Below are 27,868 nucleotides of genomic sequence, written 5' to 3'. Positions count from 1 at the left end.
TGCCGCTACTGCTACTGCTGCGGCTCCGGCTCCGGCTCCCGCAGTCGCTGCTGCTGCTGCTGCTCCCGCTCCGTTCCTGCCTCTCCCGCCGCCAGCACCACCGCTCGCGCGACTCTCTCCTGCATCTGGTGGTGGGGCGCCTCCCAGTGCGCGCCTAGCCCCGCGCGCCCCTCCCCGCGCCCTCCCATTGGCCTCGCCGCGCGCAGGGGGCGGGGAGCGAGCCGCGCTCCGCCTCGCCCATTGGCCGGCGGCATCGGCCGCTCCTGGAGGACCCGAGTATCGTACCGTCCGCAGCCGAGCGCTTCGGGCCGAGCGCGGCCGCAGGAAGGGGCCGCCCCCCGCCCACGCCCTGACTTGAACGGCCCCCGCTCCTCCTCCTCCCCCACGGGAGGCGGAGCCGCTGCCTCACGCGGGCCGTTCGGGGCAGGCCGGCGCGGCCTCGCCCTCCACCTACGGCAGCCCCTCGGCCCCGCGGCGGGCGGTAGCGCCCCTCCGGCGGCCCAGCGCCCCGCCCCTTCTTGGGAGAGCGCGTGCTCATTGGGCGCGGCCGCAGCCCAGGCCCGGCTCTGCGGTGCCCCGCCCCCTCTCCACACCCATTGGGTGCTGGTGCTGTCACTCTAGCGCGCCCCCTGCCGGCCCCGGGCGGTGCCTCCCGGCGCACCTGCGCGCTGCCGGGGGCGCGCGGCCCGGCTGGGGCCGGAGCGGCTCTGAGGGCCCCGGGAGCGCCCTCGGCACGGGCGGGGTCGGAGGTGCTTCGTAAATAAAAGTGCGCCGGCCCTGCTCTATGGTCTCATCGTACGTGCTGTATGTGCCTTTGACTTGTTCCCGCGAAACCGGAGAGACTGACCGGGAGGGCCTGGGAATAACGTAGTGGGTGACACGGTTCTGATGGACGCGTGGCACACAGGGATAGCAGCAGTGCTCGGGTCTGAGTGAACACGCAGTGGTACCTGGCTAAGAAAGGTTGCAAAAAAGGTTTCCCACAGCACAGAGACATGTTTAGTAATCCTGCATTTTCATATCTCAGGCTGATTGGAGCAGCGAAATGTTTCCCAGAACTAATTACGAGTGTTTCCAGAGCATACAGGTGTTAGAGGAGGCCTGGAGGAGGAGGAGTGTTTTGTCTCAGCTCTTCTTGCTGCCGTAGCAGGTTCTGTTCCCTCCCAGTGCTCTGTCCGCCCCGCACCCTTGCCACTGGAGCTTGCCCGGCTGTGGCAATGCAGATGGTCACTGCTGCCTGTGTCGGGTGTACCCCAGGCAGTGTAAAACAGCGCACAGGAGGATCAGAGCACAGCGTGCTACGAAAATCTTCGTCTATAGTCCTTAGATAAAAAATTAATAAATCAATCTTTATTATAAAAGCATATATTTAGCTGTTACCTAAAGCTATTGTGCTGCTCTAGTAGCACAGTGTATGTCCGAGTGTATGTTTTTCTGTACTCAGTGTCAGAATCATAGAATCATAGAGTGGTTTGGGCTGGAAGGAGCTTTAAAGATCATCTAGTTACATCCCCACTGCTGTGGGCAGGGACACATTTCATTGGACCAGGTGGCTCAGAGCTCCATCCAGCCTGGCCTTGAACACTTCCAGGATGGGGCATCCACAGCTTCTCTGGGCAACCACCCAAATCTTTGACCAGCTGAGCTTCAGTAAAAGAGAACTGTCATTTTCAGTATTAGTCTTGCCTTTTTGTCTAGAGGACTTTAAGATTTCTTGATGTGGCTGCTGAAAAGGGTTCATTTACAAGAATATTCAGACAGTCATATTTCCTTATTTTTCCCTTTGAAAGCATTGTAGTCTATATTTTAAATCACAGATAGTTTTATGTAAAAGAGAAGTAATAAGGGACATATCATAGCAAAAAAAAAAAAAAATTTCCACTGTATGCTGTAGGCAACGTTTCATGTTTCTAAAGTGTTGATACCCATTCTAGTCCTACTAAAAATAGCAAAATTCTAATTTGCTTACATCTGAGATGAATATTTCACTGCTTTTATCTTTGTTCATTATTTACATCCTGATCTAGCAGCTGATTCTTTTTGGAGGAAGTGGCCTGTTTGTATAGGAAGGTGATTTTACATCTATGGAAAGGAGAGGTAAGTTGCTACCCCTAAGGCCAGCTGGTAAGGTTTTTGATGTGGCAGTATTTTACAGTACTTTTGCATAACATAAAGAACTGCATAGCATACAATGTAATAGGAAAGCATCTATAGTGACAGGAAAAGTGGGCCTTAATTATTTAATGGATGGTTTTCAGTAATTCAAAATTGGGAGGAAAACAGCTAGAAATACCTTGTTAAGAAATGTTACTGCAGATAATAGATTTATGCATAAAGCTTGACAAGCTGAAATAAATCAAATTGACCTTTATCTTCACCTACAAAATTACCTATCCCCTATTTTTAATGGAATAATAACCCTATTAGATATTACAGTCTCCTAAACCTTCACGTCTGATTGTTACCAAGATCCGTTCAAACTTTAACACAGCTTCCTAATGATTTTTTTACAATTTTTGCAATTAATTCCATAGGACTGGATTTTGGCTAGCTCCTCCCCTCGTGGAAGGTATTTTGATTTTAAACATAAGATGCATAAGGCTTGTTTTTATCTCTTGTTCTCCTGAAAAGCAGTCAATACATAATATTTTATTGGAAAGGGAGGGATAAAGAACTGATGGTTTTTCCTAAGGTATAGCGTATCCAACACAGTAGGTAGAGAAGGAATCTCATAATCTTTTGAAAAGAGTTTTATGACATCAGGGAAGTCATTTTAAGATTAGACAGAAATTAATATCTTCAACAACATGAGCATACCTTTATTTGTAAATATATACATGGAAATAATCAGTGCTCTCCAGAAAATGCCTGGACACTCCCTACAGTTAATTTATCATATTTACCTGTTGTAGCTTGCTATGAAGTGAATTATGATCTCTCTGGGGCTGAGACTATTTTTCACTGTAAGTCTTCTTTGCACCTTGATCTTAATTAATGCCTGTAGGCACTTCTGCAAAACAGCTATTAAATAACAATCCGAGTGGATCAGCTCCTCCCATACACTTCATGCTGCTTTAGAAGTCAAACGAGCAGACTGGGCAGGTGTTACGGAGTAATGGTTTCTAAATTAGTGGGAGTGTAGAAGAGTTGACACATTCAACCTCTGATAATTGAAGGTAAAGGTAAAGCAAGGCTCTGATTATCCTGTAGAACTCTTGAATGAAAGAGGTGTACAGAAGGAACACATTTCACACTTTTCAAGTGTGTGGCTAAATGGGGGGAATGGGCTGTTCCTAGATGACAGCTGAAAATAACTGCAAGATAGATACATGTAAGAGGAAACAATGGTGAAAGGCTCGAGCCACATGCAGAATTTTCAATGCAAAATAAGGAGGTGCCTAATTTCTGTGTTGGGGTAATTTCACATACTGATACTTTTCTCATTTCCTATCTACTCTCTACAGATCTGAGGTCTTTGTGGCTCAGCATTCCTTAGCTCATGAAAACAAATGCAACTTCAGCTTCTATGGGCTAAAAACCTTCTCCCCTTTCCTGTTTACACAGTGTACCAGTGTAAATATTAATATATTATTTTCTACATAGGTTTCTTGCATATATGCTATAAATATTTTCCGCATAGAAGAGGCCAGGGCCAGGGACAAATCAATTGTGTTTCAAGAAGAAGAAGCAGTACGTGTATAACATGCAGCTTCTTCCCTATGATAAAGTAGTTTGGTTTTTGGTTTTTTGTTTTGTTGGGGTTTTTTTGATTCTTTAATGGCCTGGGGATAATTTTGGTTCAGGGCAGGTTTGAGGGGGCCAGGCTTCCAGTGCTGCAATTATTAACTGCTTCTGAGAAACTTAAATAGTCCTTATTAGGGATATGGACCATGAAATTGGTTGAAGTGTTGCCAAGAAAGAATGGGCTTACAGTGGAAAGATAAGATTATTGGAAATTTTAATATTATTACCCAGCAGAGACTTAGGTTACTTTTTAATACATATCACCTCCTTCACTGCAGGAGCTGTCTCACAGTGCCCAGATAATAAAAATGCAAAGGATCATCAAACATCTACTTGCAAGGTTGCATGTATTCTTCACAAGAAATCGTCTTTCATATGGAAATAGCAATTCATGGAAATTAAATCTAGCAGTTCATGAGAGGTTTACTGTAGCAGGACATTAAATCAGAGATTTCATTAGTGCTGGTCATTTTAAAGTTAAATTCCACTCAAGTAGGTATGACTGTTGTTATACAACCACATCTGGTGATGCAGCAGATGAGAAATTCCTTCCAAAGCAAAGATAGTGGGCTTGAATTTCCATGGCCAGTTATGCAGAATATTCCTTTTGTTTTCATTAAATATCTTCATTCTGAAGAAGAGGCTAATGGCATTTATTATCCTATAATTCTTCAACAGCTAATCACCTTAGAGTTATTTTAATAGCACCACATATTGTATGTAGCAAATTTGATTCAAATCAAATGAAAAATGAAACATCACACAAATGATCCTGATGCCATGTACTGCAGATGCGGAGGGATATGGCCAGAACTAAAGAACAGTAAAAGACAGAAGCAAATATGAGCAAATGCTGAAGGAGGGGTAGGAAGAAACCAGCTGCATAACAGAGCTGAATTAGTTGTCAGACACAAAGGAATGAAGTTGTAGGAAGAATGGAATTATTGCAAGGACTCTGCACAGTCAGCTACAGGTAGCTGGTCTACAGCAATGGGGTCCCAACCCCCATCTTCATGAGAGAGATGTGTTAGCAGCCTCACACCACCAGTTATTGCTGCTCTGTGTGGAAATCGAGCAGATTTCTCAATGTGTATGAAAGAGAAAATCAATTGCATTTCAGTACAATGACATGGCAGACCTTGGCTGGGGTAATATGTATTAATGTTTGTGTAATAGCAATAATGTTTATTATTACAGTAACCAACTGTAGCTCAGTTATACATTCAAAAATTGAAGTTACTTCTCTTCAACTATGCTCTTGATCTTAGAGCTAAAAAAATACTGCTTTGAATTGTTACACGATTCTGAAAGTATTGCTTTGAGTTGTTGCATGGGATGTAAAATATCACAGCAGTTTCACCATGAATTTTGAGAACGCCCTGGAATATGAGCAGTAAGAATGAAATAGCTGACAAATTACAACACATGAGTTTTTGCTCTTAAGACTATCTCTTAAATTGATGTACAAAATGTTTTGCACAAGGAAGCCTTTTATCATCTTTGCTACGTCTGCTGAATTCTTTTATGATAACTTACAGGCTGCATGAACTACTTTGCTTTGAATATTAAAAAGTAGCTGGTGGTAGAAAATCTATTTCCTCACAATAAATAAGCTTAGAGCAGTAGGAGATGGAGTTGCTGTGTGTAGACCAGTTAATTAAACTTACTGTCATTTCATACATACTTTCACATGAAATCTAACATCTATATTTTGTACTTTCATTTTCATAAATAAACATAATACCATACAGCAGGCTAACAAACAAGAAGCCTCTTCTGATACTGACAGTCAGAGTTTGTTGCCTCTTCAATTCTATTCAGGTGTGTTAGCTGAAAGAAAGCTGTACTAGCTCATAAATGTTCTTAGTCACACTGAACAAGTGTTGGCTCAGGGTAACTGAAGTTTTAACCTCTGCCTTCCAAGTTCCATGAATTTTGGTTGTTTCATCCTCTGATGGGATGGCTGTAATGGTGGTGACTCCATGTTTGTGGAACACAGGGAACAGCCTGACCACTTTGTGTACATGTGGTTGTACGAGTAATGCACCTTCTGTGACAGGGTGGGACAGCAGACGGGTTGTCCCCAACAGCATATTTGTGTTAAGGACTTGTATGACAAAACTCTCAGCCACACTGAATGTTCATTTAATAGCAGAGTGTAATTAGTAAGGGTTTAACATAGATCCCCTCTTCATATGATACAAAGTTTAAAGAATATAAAAAAGGTTGTTTTTTTTTTTACAGGAACCCCTGTTTTCCACCCCCACATCACTAAGCTGGTGCCAAAAAATGCCCAGCAAATATGTTTATTTAATGGACAGAATATCTCCTACTTTAATCCTTCATTACATGAGGCAAGACTTCATCATGAGCAATTCCAGTGTTTAATGTGTGATACTACACACAAGCAAGCCTTGGCTTGCATGTTTTCTTCAATGGTTGTATACTGATCAAAGACTCACATTCACCTCAGCAACAGGTTCCCCACCTCCTACCCCAGGTTTGTGACAGCACTTTTGCTTTTATAGGGTTTTTTTTCCTCTGGAACTAGTGACTTGAGTCATCACACTGTTTTGCTTAGAATATAGTGCTAACTCAATGCTACATTGAAAATCTTGCCAGTTAAGAGAATGGCTTGCAATATGTTTTTTATTCCCCAGTATTTTTTTTTCCCCAGAAAAGCTATGGGCACTTTAGGGTTGTCTTTGAGTTTTTTGTTGTTGTTGTTGCTGTTTTATTTTGTTGTTGGTTTTTTTTTCTATGCCAGAATAATTCTAAACAGTTTAAAATTCTATCAAACTGAGATTTCACTATCAGCTGCAATCTTCTCACATTGCTTCCTTTGAAAAGGTTTGCAGAGTTTTTAAATATAATGTTTTGATATGATGGGAGCAGTTTGCAAGCAGATTAAAAGTACTGCAATTACAAATATAAGAGCAGCATATTTTATTTTAATCCTGTACAGAAGGATTTAATATGTGAAGGTATTTTCCCAGTTCCAGAATAATAATGGAATTGTTGGTAATATAACTACTGCTGTTTGAAATATTGCTAGCACAGAGTAACAATGAAGGAAAGAAAAAACTGCTATTAAATATTTTTCTTTACTAAAGAACTATATAAATACTGTATAACTGTTTAACATGTATAAAGCTGCTGACATTTGCTGGAATTGTAATAGATAGGAAAAACCAAACAGACCTTGGACATCAGAACAAAGAAGGCTTTTTCTTTGATAAATTTGTATCTCACTTGATTTACTGTAGTGGAAAAAAAAGTTACAAGTTCTGACTGAAGCTTCTGACTAAGTGTTTATGGGATGAAACATTCATTTAAGCCAGTTCTTTCCTAACAATCCATCTGCTTGCAACAATTACTTATTTAAAAGCTATGCTTTGTTCTTCAGGTGCTGCATATATCCAAGAGGAAGTAGCAGGACAGGAAGAAGCACACAGCACTCAGTTCACAGAGTCAGAGTTAGCATAAGGTTAATTAAATGCTTAAAAGACAATATAGTGCACTGAAACCTGCCATGAGAGTATTTCAAAGACAGTCACAAAACCCAAAGCATTGAAGTTCCACTAATTTGCAGGGACTGGCCTGTTCCTGTGGCTGGCTGGAGCAGGGAGCCTGTGCCTATGCGGTGTGCACAGCTGGGTCTTGGATGTGTTCTCACCATTTTTGGCAACAACTGAGAGGTGATGCCCATCCAATATACAGGGTTCACTCCGAGAATGAGCAGGCTGTTGATTTGTAATAACTTTGTGTAAATCAAGTTAAGTGCACACCTTGAAGAGGAAATTCAGTTGCTCATCTCTCCTAAAAAGGCACAGCGGCAATAGAAACAGATTTCACAGAGATTGCACTGTATGGAAATAAAATTTTATGGGAGATATGCCTAAGCTCCCAAGAGGGTTGTGAAAAATCTAAAGTCTCTGCTTTAGTGTATTATAATGTAGATAGTACAGTGATAATGTCACAGTTCTTTGAGCCTGGTGCTCAGAGGCAACATTAAGAGAAGTCCCCAGTGAGACAGTGAAATATACCACAAACAATTTGTCTGATGTTCTCCAACCACTGTTTGGTAATTTATCAGTGCTCCTAATAACAGGAGCTTGTGAATGCTGCTTATAATTCCTGGTCACATACAGAACAAATAGTATGGAATATAACTATTCTCTGGCTTTCTGAAAGCATCTTTCTTACATGAGTGAAAAGAGGCTCCCTAGATAGAGGGGAGGGGTTTAGTTTTATTTTTTAAAGAAATAAACAATTTATTATTAATTTTAGTCAGATAACTGAGCTCAAATGTAGCTTCTAATATCTTTAATGAGGTAATTATTTGATTAACAATGTTCCTGAAGAAAAACAGCAAATACATGCTTTAACAGATTAATTAACTCGGTCTTTTTAAACCACAGAAGACTGGTAAAGCCTACTGAGCATCTGTGCAGTCCACTGGTCTCATTCTCTGCAGTGCTTGCTTCACTTCCTACCAGAAGTCTTTCCCAGGCACTTCATTTTAGCTCTGTAGTTGTGAGGCATTTGTGAGTTTTCAAAAATTGTATCACTGGCTGGATCTTTAACCTGTCCTTTTTAGTTAACAGACATCTGAAGTGCACAGTGAAATACTTAATATGGCCCAGCAAAATAAAACATAAATTTGCACTCAGAATTATATCTGAGCCAATTCTTTGCTTGCAAAGAAGGTCATAGTTCTGAGTGGCTTTTCATTTGGAGGCTTCCCAGGCACTCGGAGTTTTGAGCTAAGACTTACCTGTTTGCCCCTATTCCAACACAACAGCACTCACAAGTTTAGTACATGCAAACCCTGATATAGCAGGTCCTACAGCTTTGCCAGCTGTGTGGCAACTGCATCCAGTCCCTGTGCATGTTTGGATTTTGACCACTATATTAAATTTTGTTTTGAAGTAAGAGGGTGTTAAAAATCAGTTTTCCAGGAGGGAATGGAAAGAGCTAATACTCCTTTGCTTTGATTTCTGGTATGAAAAGTAAACTTTAGTCAGCCGAATATGAATGAGAGCTAAGCATTCTAGATTGGAATTTTCTCAAGCCCAAACAGAGTTGTTTGGCTGCCACTGATAAGAACTACAGAGTTTCAGTGCCTCCAAAGGAACTCTCCCCCCAGGGCCATGGATAGTTTCACCAGCTAGCCTGAACTGTGGCATGAAGGTTTCAGTCTCTTCCATTGAGAAATGATGGGCATCTTATACTTAAGTACTGGATATTTGTTGCAGTTTCTAAAACTTAAGCCAAATTTAAAAAAAAATTCTCTGTTACAATACTTAGGAGTTTCAGTGTGAAATCTGAGCCTATTACAGTGTGCTAAAGCAAAAGGAAAACCAATTCTTATCCTAGGGAGCTCCCAGGTTTGTATTTATGATTAGATGAAAAAGGGAAGAAGAAACAAACCAAAGAGAGGACGATGAAAGAATGGTTTCAGGGAAGACAAACACTGTGTGGGTGGGGAGGAGTAATTTCATCTCTTTGCTCAGCTGTAGTCTAGATTTTTAAAATCTTATCAGCTCACCATGTCTTCTTTTTAAGTTAACAGTAAATCTCAAAATTACTCCAGTGAATGCAAGATTAGGCCTACTGCTTGCTAAATGTTAAAAGCCGAGTCACTTGAAAATTGATTTGAAAGCTAAACCTGGGGGTGTTAGGCAGAAAGCTTTTTTTCACATCCTAGGTTTCAATTCTCGGAGGGAAACAACAGTAAACGCACTTTGAAAACCTTATAAAACCTGTCTCTGCAAAATCGTTTTTGCTTTCCTCTCCCAGGGAATATGATTCAAACAAACCACATCATACATTCCAATTCCATAATATTGAAAAAGAGAAGTCTTTCAGAGAATTTGGCACAGCTTCTGCCACTAGAATTGTAAACGTTCATAAAACCCTGCCAAAATAGTAATTTTTAAATGCATACTTTTTTAAGCTTTTTGTTGACATCACATCATTTTATCAGAATATAGGTTTCCCGTTCTCTGGCTCTCATGGCTACACCACACTACTTAGCAGGTTTTAAACAAAGTAAGGAAGGCAAATAAACAAACTTGTGGAGGAACAGATTGTTAAGCTGAGATTTTAACTGAACTCCAGTGAATGGAGGCAGTACTGCAAGAGGCAGTAGTTGAAGTGCTGCAAGGGTAAGCTCTGCAGTTTTCATCTCTCTGAAGCCTTCCTCTTTACCTCTACCAGTACTGATGAAGAGTCCAAGCAGGACTTCTAGGGAGCAGAAGCAGCAGTGGGATACTATGAACATAATCAGTTTTTTTTCTAATTGAATTATTTTATTCAAGGCCTCTCTACTGCTCAAAAAGAAAAATGAAACAAATAATACCCCCTTATGTAAGGAAAAAGTAAGCATGGATATATCCTAAACAGAAAGAATCTATTCAAGGAAGTCTTCATGCTTTGAAGATTTTGTAATTCAGATAAATATATGATACATTCAGCACATGAGTAGATGCAACCCCAAACTGAATCTTCAGAGGAAGCATGAGAAAGCCTTAAAGAAGACAAATGGTTATATCCCTTCCTCCTTGGTTTACTGATGGAAGGCCTCTGGCCATAGGTCATTCTCTGAAAGGCTGTTACTAAATCTGAGAGATTCTGCCTGCTGAGGGTCACTTAAAGAGCCCTGCCCTTCTGCTTAGTGACACGGATATCTGCACAGTCTTTCATCTCAGCACAACTGTAGATACAGGGGTTTTCAAGTTTGCATCACTGCACTCCCTGTAAATCATTCATCTTTGAGTCCTTGCTGAGGACTGATTGAAGGCACAGCAGTCTGGCACATAAATCATATATGTGTTTCTCTGTTTTTCAGACCTGTGATAAGTCAGAGTTAAGATAAAACAATAGCCATCAGCTGTCACCACAGAGGCCTTAACTCCAAGCTTTCACAGGGCCAGGGTGAGGAAATTGTGTGAAACCAATAGCAGCAGCCAGCAGACATTTGTTGGAGAAGAGAGACAACATTTAAATGCAAAACCAAAGCTTCAAAATGAACAAAAAAATTGGTAATCTTCATTCCTCCATCTGTAGTCAGTGGGCACTTTTTGTTTCTCTCAGTTCATACCTTTGACTGTGGACAGGACTCATCGTGCTCAGTCTCTGGATTGAAGCCATGTCTGTTACCCAGTATAATTCAGTAATGAAAGAAAGACCCAGTACGTTATCAACACTCACAGTCCTTAAGTCAACCACAAAACACTTGCCAGAAACAAAATGAGCTGTACTGCAGAGAGGCCTCATGTTTAAATAACAGCAGCAGAAAAGTTTCAGGACATGGGAGATCAGACAAGATGCCATCCCTTTTAAAAGCAAATATTTTCTTTTTCCAAGTTGAAGTAAGAAGCACCTGAGGATTTTGTTATTTCTTTGTAAACACAGCAGAGCCTTGTCTTTGCTTCATACTTACAATCCCCAGAGCAGTTGCTCCCATTCTGGAGAGGAATTTTTATGGATCTGATGCAGATACACCCATAGTTACAGCTTTAATGTAGTGTCAAGGCTGAACAGGCGAGGATGAGAGATCTATTTTAGCTTATATTATGTCATACCATAAAAGCTTTACTTCTCAGTTGAGCTGGCCTCTGCCCTTCCTCTGCTGCCTTAATGCCACAGCTGGTGGAACTGCACCCATTCTTCAGCAGGTCTCTGAGACATCACACTCATCTCATCTAATCCTGCTCTGAGCAAGTCTCTGCAGTCTGGCACCAATAACCCGGGCCCCTGTCTGGATTATGAGCAGTACCTACAAGATGACAGTGTTAAGAAGTGACTTGACTAGGTCAAGCATTGTACAAACACATGGTAAGAGACAGAGCAGCTTAAATAAACAGGGAAAGGATCAAGGAAATCCTCGTTTAATAGTAGAGAATAGGACAGTAAATTCAGTGATTCACTTCTCACAGACAACAGGAAATACAGGTACCAGAATCCCTGTTTGCTGCTTTGAATATCAGACAAGTTTTCATCACCTTTCCTCACACAATCTTAAAAAAAGATCACTTTGAGCTTTGGGAATTCACACATGGGATTACTTGGATGCTGAAGTGCATCTGCAGATGCTAGGATGGGACAGAGTCTGGCTGCCTGGGCCTATCCAGAAAGAGAGTAGGGGGTTGTTAGAGTGGGCTTCTTGCCTGTTCTTGGTGGTAGGACATTCACTGCCACTTCTTACCCAAGTACAGTAGGAGAGTAGCTGGTTAGTGTTGGGAAGGACAGCAATCTTTGGTGCCATTAGAGATATGTGCAGCCCACTCACTGGTTACATGGGGACTCTGACGTGCTGCAAGGCCCACTACAGGAAACCTGTGACCTTTCTGAAACACCTCTGTGAAAATCTAAGCCTCGAGGGAAATCTGTAATCTTCCAGTCATCGGTTTGTTTTAATCACAATTGTTTCTGTAGCTGCTTGTTCTGTAGCAAGGGTATCAGACAACACAAAGCATGGTGAACTCTTGGGCAAGTGATACTAAAATCACCTGATTGCATCCAGCCTTGATGCTAGGATTGCCAAATGCTGGGAAATCACCCTGAGTCACCTCTGTGATATCTATTGAAGAGGAGCAAGGAAAGCTGTGCTCTTCTAGCATCGTTAAGAGGCTTTTTTAAAGTAATCAAAGCATTGCTGCTGCTGTGTGCCTCTGGGCCTTTCAGTGGGATACTGTTCAGATTGTTCCAGTCTCCCCTGCTTGCCTCCATGCAGCTGATTTTTGAGGCAATGATCTGCAGTCTAACAATAAAAATCAATGCTTTCACTTGATGCTTTCATTTCATGTGCACAGAGGCCCAAATTTCACTGCTGGCTGATTAAATGCGATGGTAAAATGTACAGTGTTGTGGTTCTCAGTATACCCTTAACAACCCTTTGAGGAGTGAACACTCACAGGGTGGAAGTGTGGATGTGTTTAAGAAGAAGCCTGATACTGTTTCACCTTCTGCTTGCTCCCCTGGAATAACTGCTATTATTAAAGAAAAAACCAGCTTACATATTCTGTTCTGTATGGACAATTTTTTCCCTGAAATGCAAACATGCTTTAATGTCAAGAGGAAAATGACAAGCAGAGGGAGAAGGGCCAAAATAATCATCTGTTAATTTTATGCCATGGTGGGCCTCCCAGTTCCCGTTGGTCAGCCCTTCTCCTCCTTGCACCTTGGAAGCTTTAATTGAAGTGAGTGTAGTATATTCATTTTCAGCATAAGGTAATGGGCTAACAGGAAGAGAAGGTCAAAGTAACTTTAGGCCAGTCAAGAGAGGATGTAACTAGGCATTAAGGACATGTAGGAGATTAAAGATCTGATTGTGTTTTCAGAAGTTCCTTTGATTTTAGCATCTGAACTCCTAGCTGTAAGGGAAAAGTGCACTGTTTATTTATCTAAAGACAAAATTATTGCCTTTAAAAAAGAAAATGTAAGGATTTGTAGAGTCAGCACAGCAAAGTATTATCTAGCTCTGGTTTTATTAGATAATAATTTTTTGGCTTATATACTTGCATTTGGCTCAATTTAGCCATAAAGGCAGAACTTCAGTGAGATGCTGATGAAGCAGTTGTATCCTAAAGCAAAGTTTGAAGTTTTTTTCTGAAACTTTCCTATAGAGAAGTTAATTCTGAAGAAGAATTTCAGTCCACAGAAAAGAATAGCCTTGTTTGGGCTAATTTTTTTTTCTTTTAATTTCTTTTACATTCAGTAAAAATGAAGACTACATGAAGATTACAAGATTAATAACAAGAAGTGTTCCTGTAGCCTATGAAGATGTCTAAAGATGTCTGAGAGCATCTCCCTGCTGTAGGCTAGTGAGCAGAACATTTTCTGTATGATTCCTCAGTTATCCTGTGAGAGGGAACCATAATCCTGCTGTCTGCCACCTCCCATCACCAGCATTTTCTTGCTGCAGTTGAAGCCTGTGTGAGTCTGCACTGGCAAGAAATCAAACCATTCAATTGAATTTAGCTGCATTTAACATAGTAATTAACAGCAGATCTAATTCTATATAATGTGCTATGTGCTATGGTCAGAATGGCTATTTAGAGCAATGATTCCAGAAGCTGACTCCTGTCCTGTGCATAATCTGTAGTTATACTCTAAGATTATGGTATTTTACATAATATAAATACTACATAGGACTATAATGTCCTGATAGTTCTAAGGATTCCTAACACCTTTCTGCTACAATGAAATAAAGATGAAAAATGATGCTGTGTTTACAACCAATAGAACATGAATGCTTTCTGTTTGGAAGTAGCATAATCAAACTCCTAAATCAGGATCTAATTTTGCCATTGCAAGTAGAGTGAACATACTATTACTGTGTGATAATACTGCAAGACAGCTTATTCTTGACTGAACTTGTCTGTATACAGATGTGCAAAATTTTTTCTATTATGAAAACAAGGCAGATAGGTTTGTGTATTCATTAAGTTACATGCTTAAATATTTTCTTGAAAACAGCTTAATCTTTAACATTTCCAAGCACTCATAGTCCATCCTGTCTGTCCTCCCTCATTCTCCTCCTCTTCTTCTCGAGGGAAAGAAATACATCATTGTGTGTACTGCACATGTATTATGAAAAATAAACTTCCTCACTGGCAAGCAAACCCAAGAACAATGTTGCAAGCAGCTGTTGTGCTTAAATCCCAATAGAGAACACTGTTCCCTTATGAGCTCTCAATGCTCTTCTCAACATCAGCAATCAACATGCCAGAACAATGTATTACAAACTCAAAAGCCCAGGCCAGGAGACCACAAAAGCTCCTCTGTCTTGTGTGAGGGAACTGAAAAGAAGCTTTCACAGTGCTGGAGAAAATGCTGGCAGACTGTGCCGGTTCAGAGCCCTCAGTGTCCCGGAAGATGTTTATGTACAAGAAGGACAAATCTTGTCTAATCCTTGGTTCAGAAGCTACTATAACTGTTATTTTTTAAAAATGAGAAGAATCATATGTATGTGTTGAAGACAGCAATCAGATAATTACAGGCTGCTCAGTGGCTGAGGCATTGAAAAGGTCTTTGTGCTCCTTCCAGCAGGAGAAGGACATCTTATCTACTCTCACAAAAAAGAAGCAAGATGTATCCTTTAAAAACAAACATAAACCTATTTCCTCTTATTTTATTAAGTAGTTATTTTTGTACTCAATTATTTTTGCAAGAAGAAAGTTATAAAACCAGAGAGTTTGATTAACAATAATGGTGTTTTTTCTTAAAGATGAAAATAACAACCAAATAAGCACCCAGTTCTTTGATTTTCACTTAGGTTTGTAATTGTCAAGTTCATGAGAAGAGTTAAGCTTCCATTGGGTAAAATTGCACCAAAGTCAAAACAAGTAACTTCTCACTGCACTGTCCATGTAAAAGGAAGGTACCTACTTAGGTTTTCAGGAAATCTTGCTAGACACAGCGGAAGCACTGCCCTACAATATGTCAGAGAGAGGAAGATCAGCTTGGCATATAGAATACTGGTTTTTGTAACTTTATTTTAAATGAAATCACAATCAGATACAGCCCAGCTATATTAGCAGACATTTAAACAAATGTTTAAAGCTAACTCCTATAATTAATCTCTTAGCTTCACAATTCTTTTGTCATTGATGAGTTCAGACTAAATTCACTCTTTTGCATTACCCTGATTTATAATCCCAAGCGTATTAAAAAAAATACAAAAATGTGTAAAATTTTACTTTCCAACCTGACTTACAAGAATAATAAAACTGCTGAAATGCTGCCATTAAAAAGCCACACTGGTATGATTTACAGCTGTACAAATTGTTGTTTAAAACAAGCCTTTCTGGATAAGTGATCAAAGCAGCGCTAAAGATCTGAAGAAGTTTTCCCACTAAATAGACTTTCTTCTGGCTAAGTTACAAATAAAAGCCACTTTGAAAACATTTAAATTCACCAGAATAAAAAAAAGCTCAAGTAAGTGTGCCTGAGAGAAAAGAGAAGGCCATAATATATGGTGCATACACACATTCCAAATTCCCAGAAATGCTACCAAAAGCAGGGGCTTCCTTGCTTTTGACATGCTTGATATTTGTCTAACACCTGCAGATAAAATTAGAAATACATCTTGCACCTGACAAGGTGAACAGTCTGCATGCTGAAGAAGAACTGAGCACTGCCGAGTAAGGCAACTGAGGTGAAGTATGGCTTTAGAGCAATCTGGTTAAGGCAGTGGATGTGTTTTCAAAGCTGTTACTTCTGCTTCCACTTCAAAGCACTAGCGCACTACACCGTGTTTAAGAGCTTTAGTTAAAAAGACCTGGTGGAGCTGGAGCTGGTTCAGAGATAAATCTAAAGGAATTCATTACAATACTCCAGAGGGTCCCTCAAAAAAACCTTTGTCAATTTCATATTCTGACAGTATTCAGTCTAAAGCTCCATACATATATGTATTACCAGGGTAAACAAACATGTTAAGCACAGCTTTCTCCAAATATCCATCCATTATTTGCCCCCTGTGAGCTACAACTCCCACTGTGGATCAGACATTATCTGAAACTTTCAATGAGTGTAGCAATATGTGGGCCTAAAAATTAAATCAGGTGCAGTCCTTTCCTTGAAATGGAAAGTTTTGTTCCTCTATCAGGCCAAATTCTGCACACGATTATCCTGACCTTAACCTAAAGGAATTTCTGTGGCATTAGTTTGGATTTTTAAGTGAAGATGGAATTTGGTCCATTTTAGCACATTAAAATAAACTGATCCACAGCTTTTCTTTAAAAGAATCAGTAGATTGAAGAAAATGTATTTCTTTCTTTTAAGATTAAGGATTGGTAGCACTTTCTGTATTTACTACTAGAAGAGCCCCATTTGGCCAGTTTACAATTATCATTTATCCTTCCCAGTGCTAAGAATTTCTAGGTTATTCACATAAATACATCAAAGCTCAGGAAAGTGTAACAAGAGATGCATCGTGTTGTTGCATAAGCTTATGCTTAAAAATACTAGAAAGTAGCTGGGCTCTCCTCATTCTTTGGCTTGAAGCTGGAGTCTCCTTGGAGAAATCAGTTCTTCCATTTGTTTGAGTCCCAAGCCAGGAACCAGCCTGTGAATGTGGGGGGTTCATGCCCTTGCTTCACAATTACAATGGGGGTTCCCTTATCTCTGCCAGAAGGATCTGTTTCAATATAGCGTTTGGCTAAAAACAGAGAGGAAAAAAAACATGGAATGATTAGTCAATTCCTTTGGTATAAAAAATATATTAAAAGCCACAGTGAAAGAACACAGGGCTGCTATAATACAGTATTCAATTAATTATTTCAAAGGCAATGAGATGATCAGGTAAAGGCTGATTTTTCCCAGCCAGCAGTGAAGGCATTTCCCATGAAGTTAAAACAGAGGGATTGCTTTTCTGAGCAGTTTGTTGCCATACAGCTGGGTTTTGGCTCTTAAACGGGTGAAAGCATTTGCTGATGCTGTGAGGATACAAGAGCTTCATTCCTGATTTGTCCATGTAAAAGCCAGTGAGTGTAGTTTCCCTTGATGACATCTCAACGTGCCATCAATACATATGGAAATACAGCCAGGTAACCCCAGCTCCTCCAGGGAAACACATGCAACAGTTTTCAGCATCAACTTTGTCAGAATAGCTCAGCTATATTAGGTCACACCAGGGATGAGGTGTTTTTCAAGGAGGTACATGCCACGTAAGTTGTCTTGATTTGCTCTGTTTGTTCTGTAACTGGAATTTCCTCCTGCAAATTTAACTGAGTGAAGTGTGGCACTATAAGGACTTGCTGGCAATCCTTTCTCTAGATACATTATTGAGGGTGCAGGTCAGCAGGGACCTCCTTTTCAATTCCTTCTCTCTTCAGTGCAGTTACTTTTCATAGGCTCTCCTACACATTATTTAAAAAGCTCTGCAACCCAATAATGCTGTCTTGATTAATTTTATCCTTCATAAACTTACAGAGTTTTAAAGCGCATTTAAAGGTGAAAATAGTCATCTCCTGTATCTTGCATCTTGCTGAGCTCCTAATAAGCTCAGCAACATTTTGAGACACTGTAAACATAACTAGATTTCTTCTACATCATATTTTCCTCTTCGTTAAGTAATATTGATGCTACTTCACTCAGAAATCTGCCAAATTGATTTGATTTACCTGATTTAACGGATTCCTGTCGCTCAGTTTCATTAGCGTCCTTCCCAATCCAGATGAAAACCTGCAAACAGACGAAAGACATAACTCCCCTGGCATTATAAGGATGTTGTGTACAGCTGGTAAAGTACAAAATAGTTGATTCCTCTAGGAGAAAGAATATATGCTATGAAAAGACTGCAAAGATACAGAATTTTCACAAACCACAACTGATGTTTTTTTCCTCCCTTGTGAGAAAGTGTAGTTATGCCCTCTGAAATCTCACTGGTCTCTATGACACTGGAAGGCCAGACCTTTATTCATTCTGATGAAAGGATCTCTAATTACCTTTTCCATAGGTATCTTTTACACTTTTACAAGGAAATTTATCTTTGGGTGCAGGTAGTAATAGTAGTCTCTGGTTTGAGCTCTGTGTGCACATAAACACTTGTGCCCTGTGACATGTGCTACCCTGGGTGACTGCTAAATAGCAAAGTGAAAAACCCAGCAACAAGAGCCTTGATCTGCAATACCCCACACCCTTTTTATTTCTCTCCAAGATTAGCTTGGAAACCAGCTACACATCCCAAGACTTATTATCTGAGTATGTCCCAACTACTTTCCATCCAGCTCTTTCCCACCACCCCCCAACACTCCTTTTCACATGAACCATGGACATTCCTTCTTATTTCCAAAAACCTCAGCCTCTTGTTCCTTAAGTGTTAGGCTGAAGAAGACAAATAGGGTGTGGGCCTTCTCCTCTTTCCCTCCAAGAGGAGAGGAAGGGTAGAGAGAATATACTGTGAGAAACAGATGTGTTCTCTAAATCTGCAGTGAGTTTTCCTGTCATTCAAAAAGCTCTCCACATTTTCAGTTTTCAGTGAACTAGGCAATGATGGAGATAATTTCTGTCACCCTCCATTCACTTTCTAGTATGAAGAAATTTTTGTAAGGGTCTGTCTAGTGCTGGTCCCTTTCTCTAGTAGGACTTTTTGTAGGTGGCTCCTGCTACAAGGATTTAGTAGATTGTAAATACTTATAATGAAATAACTTTTTAAAAAATTAATAAATTTTTGTGATGAAGTGAAGAACACTATTGAGAACCTTTCCAGAACACTGCTGGGGCTTATACTCTTGCAGCCTCCACTGGTTTAAATAAGAAATGCCTGTTGTGGTCTCACATGCTTGGAAATTCAATGACATGTGTGAACACCAGCACATCATATAGCTCAAAAAGTATAGCTCCTTTTGGTATAATTTTAAGAAAACAAAACAGCTTCCATTCTGTCAAGATGATTGTTCCTCCCATCTTATGAACGAAGTGATTAAGAATAAATTATCCTTGCTATCACAAAAAGCAGTGATACACAACTCACCTGCTCCCAAACATCCAGCAACATAACATCATCTTCAGCCAAATCATCCTGAGTGAACTCTCCTGGGACCTCTTCAATCTAGAAAGGATAATGTGTTTTGAGGGTGGTTTTTTTAGTTTTTAATGATTCATCAAGGCATGCAATTTTGCAAAGACCTAGCCTATTTTTATAATGTTAAGAGCAGAGGCTGATGAACAGTTCTTTTGGCTCCTAAAGGATCAAACCCTAAACTGATTTGGTGAATGCGTTAAGGGCATTTCTCTGAAACAAAACAAACCACAAAATGACATATCTTATAAAATCAGCTCTCAGATTTTCAGAATTGGTAAGATATCCTCAGGAGAGGCAAAGATCTACATTGTAATTATTGACTATTGTTAAGTTGGGACTGAGGTCTGCTGGAAGAAGGAGACAGGGAAATTTGAACCTTGAGCCAACCAAGCTGATACATTCATGCATTAGGAAAATTACAATCATTAATTAGGAAAAGAAACTGCTTTGGTTTGCAGTGGGTGAGCTCAGAGATTAAATACACACGCAAACCAAGCTTCCCAGTCACTTGACAATGGGACATTACAGTTGACTAAGCCATTGAGGATTATTCCCAAAGAAAAGGCAGACTGCTTGCTTCTTCCAAGGACGTGCAGGAAGATAGAAAGCAGTTTAATATCATTCTGTATGAGAAGGAGAGATAATAATGGAACTAATGGTTCCTACTTTTAAAGGATTGTGAAGGGTTTGGCTGTGTGTGGTCATTTGGGAGTGCTAAAGGGATGATAACCAGATGGTGAAAAAGACATTCCTTTTCCCCACCCTGTGTTAAGGTGGCCAGAAGGTCAGAGTGTGGTCTCACCTGCCTCTTCTGGGACCTCTAATGGTGGTGATTCAGTTACTAGAGAAAGGCTACAGGAAAGAGGGTATTTCACAGAATTTGGAGGGAATTAAAAATAAAAAGTAAATCCATAGCTCCCAGCAGACTACTGCAGAGAGTTTGGTTCCCATTACTGTATTTCCCAGAAGAATTTTAGAAGCTTGTTAGAAGAATACACTTTCCTATTCTCATAAGATTTTGAAGTCCTTATTAAAGGATCCTATTTGTTTTATTCTTCTCCTAATGACTGGGCTGTGCCTTAAGGAGACTGCCAGCTATGTCCCCTACCTAAAAATGAGTGTGTCCTTGCTGGTGACACAGCATTGCCCTCCAGAATACAGTAAGTAATTAAGCCTGAATCACAGACTTAATACCCAGTGCATAGCTCTGGGCATTTCTGCCACGGAAGTAGGTCTTCCTACCTCCTTGAGCACAGGCCAATACCTTAAAGGCATAATTACACATCTTAAATCTCTATGGAAAATTTCAGACAGCTAGGCATTTTTGACAAGCAGCATTTATTTTCCTCGCCACCACTGTCAAACACGTAAGGGGCAAGGCACTGACCTGCTCTTTCTCAGCAAATTGATAGCAATCTGGTGATGCTCTGCAATAATTAAATTGCTTTTGACTGGGCAAATTTTGCATCTGCAAGCCTCTATTTCCAGGCTGGAGCAGGTTCTGGATGCAGACTTCTGCAGTAATAATTATTCTGTTCATCCATCGCATTTGGATCACTTAAAACATCAAATGTCCACTCTCTAGTTCTTGCCAAGCATTGCTAACTAAGCCAGATCCCCAAATTCATTTAATGACTACTGATTTCCAAGGCAAAATATAACAGAAACTATATAATTAAACAGAAAGTATTCATAATGTACTCACAATAAATCTGCCTGTCTTATTAGAACAACCATACAAGCGAGGGGGATGATCTTCAGCCTTTGTCAAGAGTTGTGATGAAGTCTGATATTTTTTTTTACCTCCAAGAGCTTTCCAGAATTCCTCTAAAATACATAATATGTAATTTATCCACCAGCTGATTTCACATTTGATATTTTAGCTTGTTAGATAGTGTTTCAGAAATCCCCAAACCATCTCTTCGCTGTCTTAAATATGAATAACTTTTCTTACAGTACTTCCTGCAGTTTGTCAAAATACCAATATCGGCTGCATACCTAGGAAGAATCATAGAGTTATAGAATGGCCTGAGTTGGAAGGGACTTTAAAAATCATCTAGTTCCAATTCCCCTGCCATGAGCAGGGACACCTTCCAGTACATCAGGTTGCACAGAGCTACACCCAAACCCTCCTTAAACACTTCCAGGGATGAAGTGTCCACCACTTCTCTGGGCAACCTGCTCCAGTGCCTCACCACCCTCACAGTGAAGATTTTTTCCTAAGATCTAATCTAAACCTTCTGCAGTCTCCATGCAGTGCTGTGTATTCTCAGCTGTCTGTTAGCAGCCATGTGGCCTCATACGAACCTGGTTCCTGGCCTTCATTAATCGTAGCAGTCTGGCATTTGAGAACATTGGCAATGTACTGAGCTCCTTGCTCCTCTTCTTTACTTGCTCCTTTTCCTACCCACGTGTAGCCAGAGTTGTTTGGCAATTTCAGGACAAAGACATCATTAGAGTTTAGTGACACTGCATCAACATCAACCTAGATAAAAAAAGAAATTGTTTTATTCTTCAAATTTTGAGGTAATGTAATTACTATTTTGCATATTTATATAAAATGTGTAGACATGTTAATCTGCTATGCTTTTGGTCTTCAGTTCTTCCCTTGTTTTATACTGATACAAATTAGAGAAGGATTTAAAACAGGGAGCTGACTTGCAGGGCAGAACTTAGGACTGCTTGCAGTAGGAAAGACCATCTCATAGGAGTTGCTGACTTCTCGTTTGTTGTCAGCTGACTGTTCACTGTGTGTATTCTTACAGCTCCTCAGAACGATGCAGACTGATTCCAGCCAGCTACAGCACATTCTCTCTGGTTTATTGGATGGGTTCATCAAATAGAGCAGTGGGCTGGACTTGGAGTTCTGTGATCCTTCCAGATATGACTACCCAACAAAATTAGTCAGAGAAGCTCATGGCAGCTCTATCATTTCCCACTAGGAATGGCTGCTTTACTTAGCAGGTGACCTTACCTCTGCAATCCTAGTAATGGATGCCAGGTTCTTGCGGATTTGGAAGAGTCGTGTTGGCGGAGCAGGTTTCTGACCTTCCCTCCTGGATGTCCCATCCTTGTAGACTATAAGTGGTTTGTTTTTGAACAAGCTCAGTAAATGTGCAGGCTCTTTGCCTTGACTGACTCGGATCTGTACATATGTAAAGAAATGCAATAAAAGAAACAAAAGGACACGTGTGGTTATTTTTGATCTTTGCCGAACAGCTATGGGGATCTTAGCCAACAATGCTAAGCATGTTAGCAAAAATGAGAAATGGCAAGCTGAAAAGATCTAAAAATATAGTTCCAGACATACAGAGTTAGAGCATTTGTGAGATTTTTTTTGTCAATCACGGTGACACAAAGACAAGATTCCAACTTCCAACACAATATTTAGCTGATTAAAATGGCTGCTATAAAAATCACTCGTTTTCAAAAGAACTGTCATTTCATAGTGTTTTATAGAATGACTTAATTCTCCTGCAAAACTGTCTTGGAAGTTTAGGTGCCCTGTATTTAAGCAGAAGAGAATGGTTCATTTTATTCATTATTTCTATATGTATTTTATCTGCCAAGAGGATGAAAAAAGTATCATTAATTTCTCATAGAGAGCATAATACAGATGATGAAAATGAATTCCATTACAGACGTAAAAGATGCTACTGCCATCTAAAACAAACACATTGAGCTACAAAAAATGATTATTTTTAAGTTAATGTATGATTAAAGTTATTTGTATGTAACCATTTAATTTTCCTTTAAAACAGTACCACTGGCCAAGGTAGAAGGCTACAAATCCCTGCCTTCATTCCCAGAAAGAAAGGGAAAAAAGGGAATGAGACATGCTGTGTAGCCAGCAGAGGAGGAGAAGTGGAGAGCCCCCAGTGAGGCCTGGGGCAGCTGAGAGCCAGGGTGCCCAGAGGAGCAGCTGCAGCTGGGCAGAAGCAGGTGCTTTTCCTTATTTCACAGGTAGATAGACAGACTGCTGCAGTTGTCTGATAAGGATAACCTAGGACACATACACTTGTACGGGACAAACTGCAGCGGGATTTTACAAAAGGGAAAACAAAAACCTCAAACCACAAAAAAAAAAACACCCAAAAAGCCAATCCAAACAAACTCAAAAAACCCCAAATGACCCAAAAAGCACAGTGAAACACATTCTTGCAAGCCCAACGTTTTAACAGTCACTTGTACTGCTGTGCCATCTAGTGACCACAAAAAATAGCACACTTAAAGCTTCCAAATAATGCTGATAGACATGTCAGGCACAGGTAATATATTCTGTTTGCATAAAAATGCACACATATACATACGTATGTGCAATATATATATATACACACATATGGATATGTACACATTTATATTCCTGAACTCATTGCAGGCTGAAAGTATTTTAAGTATCGTGTCTACTGCAGTGAAATGGAACTCCTGCAGCTTTAATAAAAACACTTTTTAAGCGCCTTATGATTGCAGCAGTAATATTGTTACCAATGGTAGTAATTTGTTATTACTTTAAGATTAACAACAGCCTTAGGTAGGAGGCAGGACCACATTGGGCTGGACAAGGTCCAAATATAGAGCACCTGTTAGGAATATTTCAAGCAGTAATTATCTAAACATGTTCTAATCGTTCCTTAGTAAAATTTCAATCCGAAATCATAACTGATTAGTGGCTAAAAGTATGGGCTGCCAACAGAATTAACTCTACCTTGGTGGGTGGGGGAAGCCTTTTGCTTTTGTAATTAAGAAATGGGAATCACAGAATTATCTTCTGCTGCCTAGAAAATCTCTGCTTCTTCCTTGTCATCTTACAGCTCAAGCTTTTCTGTGAAAAGAGACCTCTCAGGTTTTCACCTAACTGCCCCTTCTCAGTAGTGATATAAGGAGAACACACCCAGTCAAGCTAAGGACTAGCTCATCTACTCAGACCCTTTAGTTGCCTGTGCCTTGCTTTGCACACTCTATTTCTGCACATGAGGATGTGTATCCTGCTTTTATGGAGCTGCAAGCACTGTGGGATGGGAAAACCCAAGTTATGTTTCTCAACGAGGCAAGAACAGCCAGACCCTGTTGCACAAGTCCAGCAGGAATTGTCTTCTGTCTTTCATGTGGCTTTCAGTTCTCCCAGTTTTGGCCCTCTAAAAGTCAGGTGTCTTGTCTGGGCTAAATATCACAACTTCCTCCACAATCAAAAGGAGACAGGGGAGCTCCCCTGTGGCTATTGACTTGTCACACTCCATTTGGAGTGAGTTGCCCTGGACAGTCTTATCATTCAGTCTCCACTGGGATATGCACAGGGTCTGTGAGTCTTGGCCGGACTGAAACCTAATTTTAAAACAGTTCAAGTCAAAGGAAAGAAAATGCAGTTTTAGGTTCTGGCATATCTATGTTCTTTTGGACAACTGCATACAGAAAGGATAATTCAAACAGGCAATCTCTGGCAACTTCAACAGGATCCCATGGAACTTGGCTTGATACAGACCTGAACAATTGGCATTTCCAGTCTTTAAATGCTAGCTCCTCCTTTCAATTCTCATCAAAATTTGCATGTATCACATGCTCGGCTGGATTTGATCCCAAAGAGACTAACCTGCACAGCCTGATCATTTAATGACCGATCCAGCTGAACAGTCAGAAATGCAGAAGCAGTCAGTTCATCTTTTGTAGCATGGGCTCCTTGCCTGAGGAAGACAAGGAGAAAGACAATGGTTAAATTTAGCTTCAAAGTAACCCAGAGTTTATGCTGTATGACAAACTCACAGTGAATGATCTTACATTTACACGTGTTCTACTCAAAAGGACAAAGTCAACATAAAATAACATCCACACACTGCAGGTCTGTGCAAAGGCAGCCCAACATACCACGTGTAGATGATCTTCCCCCCAGGGTAAGTGTAGAGGATAATGTAACAGTCACCCCCATAGAACTGTCCGTATGTCTCAGGTCCCACAGGAACTCGGCCGCTGCTTTCCACACGCCAGATCTGGGGAAACAGGGAAACAACTGGAGATTGCTGAACTTCCTCCTGAGACTCTTCACAAAGTGTTTTAATGTCTTATCCCTTCAGTGTCCTTTCTGTTCCCAAGTGTTACTGAACAGAAACAGGGAGGATTCTTCACAAAGTAGGTAAATACACCCTGTGCCCATTGAATTAATGACGACAATCAACAAGGGGCTGCAATACTCCTCTTTGTCTTGATGCTTTTTTCACACATGATCACTTCACAATGCCATCCTGAACTTTCTTAATACCTTACAGTGACAGTATGACATGGCACAACATTATGATACATCATAAAACTAACATAACATTTTGGAGAGGCACACTGCAGTCAGGTAACGTGGTGTTGGGCAGATTTCTTCCTATTTCATTCACTACAGTTCAGCTAACAATTGGCTGCTCAAGCCTCTGGACCGTCCCAAGTGTGAGTGTTTTCTAGAAACCTAGAAAATGCACTAATGAGATTGTAGGTATTCATTCCTTCTTTTTCTTCCAGAAGCCCAACATGCAATTTGCATGCAACAGGCCATGTTGATACAATGCCATGCCAGCCCTGTGTAGTCCAAAGATAGTCCTGAAGTGGGATATGGGAAGGTCTAGAAAGACTGTACAGTCATCTTTTTCTCTCTCTACCTGAGAGACACTCTAGGGACAAAGAAGGTTCCTCTAGAAACCAGACTGAATACCTACATAAAGACATAGAATGGATTTCTGATTCCAAGTGCAAGTCTTCCCATTCCAGATTTCAAGCTGATATGAGCTTGAAGTTTTTCCTTTAGACTAAGAATCTATTTAAAGTAAATATTTACAAGGTATTGTGCAAGGGGTAATATTTCTGGTGTTTGATTTCTCTTGATGACTTTCCCAAGCACCAAAAGAACACAACCTAGCAAACAGCCGATATTCACCTTCTACTTCAAAGTATCTTTTGTGATGCTAGAAGTAACACTTCCACTAATAGAGTGCTAATCTACACAACAGTATAAAAACTAAAACACAGAGTAGCAGTTTAGCCCATTAGGAGTAGCAGAATACATTAGTTAGATAAGATAAAATTTATTACAGCATGAAAATTACCTCTACTTTCCCTGAACCATCATCTATCATGTTATGCTGGGCAGCCATTTGTGGAGACTCATGTAATTTGGTAGCATCAAATTCAATCTGCTCAATTTTAGCCACTCTCTCTGTGACATAGACTTTGCCAAAGCCATCGCTTTGATCTTTATCCTTCCAGTCTTTGAAAAACTGTTTAAACATTGGAGTTTCACCTCCTTCAGGAAGGACTTGAATCTGAAATGAAGGAAGACACATGAAACAGAAAGAAAACAGAACTGACACAGTTACCCAAACAGAAACTTTTCTGTATTATATGTGAAATATTGCCCTTATGTTTTCTAAGCCCTTAATAATATTTTTTTCTGCTGACTTAAAACCAATGTCTTTAACAGAGCTCAAGCTCTCCTGGTATCACCTCCACAAATAGATCGCACCTGTGTGTTGGCAGGATAATTCATCTGCTGTATGAATTGCTCAGCATTCTTCATGGCAGCTCTTCTCTCTTGAGGGTTAGCATTTTTGCCTGATTAAAACAGAAGGATAACAGTACATGGGAAAGGGCAATAAGCTCACAGAACCTTCAAAAACAAGTAGTCCTCAAGCCAGGTTCTCTTTGACATTGCTCTTCCCTCAGTCTTGAATAAACACAAATGCTGGACATAGCATGAGCAAGAAGATTCTTGTGAAGTTGAATGGCCAAAACAGTACTTTGATAGCTTTGGAAACAGAAAGAGAGAAAAAGGGGACATTTTGTTTTACTTAGTGTTTCTAAAAAATAAAAACTGGTTAATAATACCTGCATGGCTCAAGGTACCCTGGGTCTTTTCTCTGACTTCCTTTGCTGGGCTGCAATAGGGTCAACAAAGCTGAACTGCCTCCACTTCTTCAGGCAGTGCAGAAGAGTAAAAGAAACTTCTCTTTTGTCTGGTTGGGCTTTGCAATGGATCAATTTCCTTATCCACTGTTCCTTGTTCAGCCTTGCTCAGTGTTAGATGAAGTCTCTGTGGGATTGACAGTCCACAGGGTCTGTGTCCCAGCAGGCTGCAGTGACTGCATTCCAAAGACCTCACAGTCTAATCAGGCGCTCTGATAAGGTATTCATTTGTATCCCATTTTGAATGAGATCATTACCGAAGTAATTCACACTTCTCAGCTTAGCGGCCGGAAGGTTTCCTGCAGAGATGATAGCTGCAGACTCCCGTGCAAGGGTGAGACTAACAGTCTAATGGGGGTTTCCCACACATTATTTTTACTGGCAGTAGCAAAGTGAGGATACCTAAATAATATTTTATTTATTTTATGCCTGACCCTGTTGGCTTGGTTCTTCTAGGAGCTGTCATACAGAATGACAATTGGGAATCAGGGGGACAGACAGACATAGGCCATCTGAGCACAATGCTCCCCAAATGTTTTCAAACAAAATGCTTACAATGCCTCTTGGACTGACTTGAGACACTTGACAAATGCATCAAGTAATTATTTAGTGTTGCACATGGTAAAACAAAATAAACATGCCAAAGAATAATTAATA

General features: G+C 40.3%; 1 protein-coding gene and 1 long non-coding RNA gene across 4 annotated transcripts in view; one reads left to right on the top strand and one right to left on the bottom strand.

Moving 5' to 3' along the window:
* The first annotated feature begins 652 nt into the window (after window positions 1–652).
* On the top strand, window positions 653–13,988 carry LOC132326146 (uncharacterized). 2 transcript variants are annotated; one of them, XR_009486153.1, is made up of 3 exons: window positions 653–804; window positions 2,031–2,097; window positions 13,469–13,988. It is a non-coding gene; the product is annotated as an uncharacterized LOC132326146 (long non-coding RNA). The 2 variants fall into 2 exon arrangements; XR_009486152.1 differs by having other exon boundaries at window positions 2,028–2,097.
* A 1,235-nt stretch (window positions 13,989–15,223) lies between these two features.
* The window catches only part of SCIN (scinderin), a 48,652-nt gene continuing 36,007 nt past the window's right edge, over window positions 15,224–27,868 (bottom strand). For both annotated transcript variants that reach the window (XM_059843949.1, XM_059843956.1), the window contains 10 exons: window positions 26,772–26,860; window positions 26,356–26,571; window positions 25,139–25,260; window positions 24,867–24,957; window positions 22,254–22,424; window positions 21,587–21,764; window positions 20,985–21,106; window positions 19,229–19,306; window positions 17,877–17,937; window positions 15,224–16,912 (listed from right to left, as the gene is read on the bottom strand). In XM_059843949.1, the coding sequence (XP_059699932.1) occupies window positions 16,779–16,912; window positions 17,877–17,937; window positions 19,229–19,306; window positions 20,985–21,106; window positions 21,587–21,764; window positions 22,254–22,424; window positions 24,867–24,957; window positions 25,139–25,260; window positions 26,356–26,571; window positions 26,772–26,860 (1,262 nt within the window). In that variant the 3' untranslated portion in view covers window positions 15,224–16,778. The remainder of the gene's footprint in view (window positions 16,913–17,876; window positions 17,938–19,228; window positions 19,307–20,984; window positions 21,107–21,586; window positions 21,765–22,253; window positions 22,425–24,866; window positions 24,958–25,138; window positions 25,261–26,355; window positions 26,572–26,771; window positions 26,861–27,868) is intronic.

The sequence above is a fragment of the Haemorhous mexicanus genome, chromosome 1, assembly GCF_027477595.1.
Source record: "Haemorhous mexicanus isolate bHaeMex1 chromosome 1, bHaeMex1.pri, whole genome shotgun sequence".
NCBI classification, from domain to species: Eukaryota; Metazoa; Chordata; class Aves; order Passeriformes; family Fringillidae; genus Haemorhous; species Haemorhous mexicanus.
Note: the sequence above shows the minus strand (reverse complement) of the source record. Positions and strands in the feature narration are given on the sequence as shown.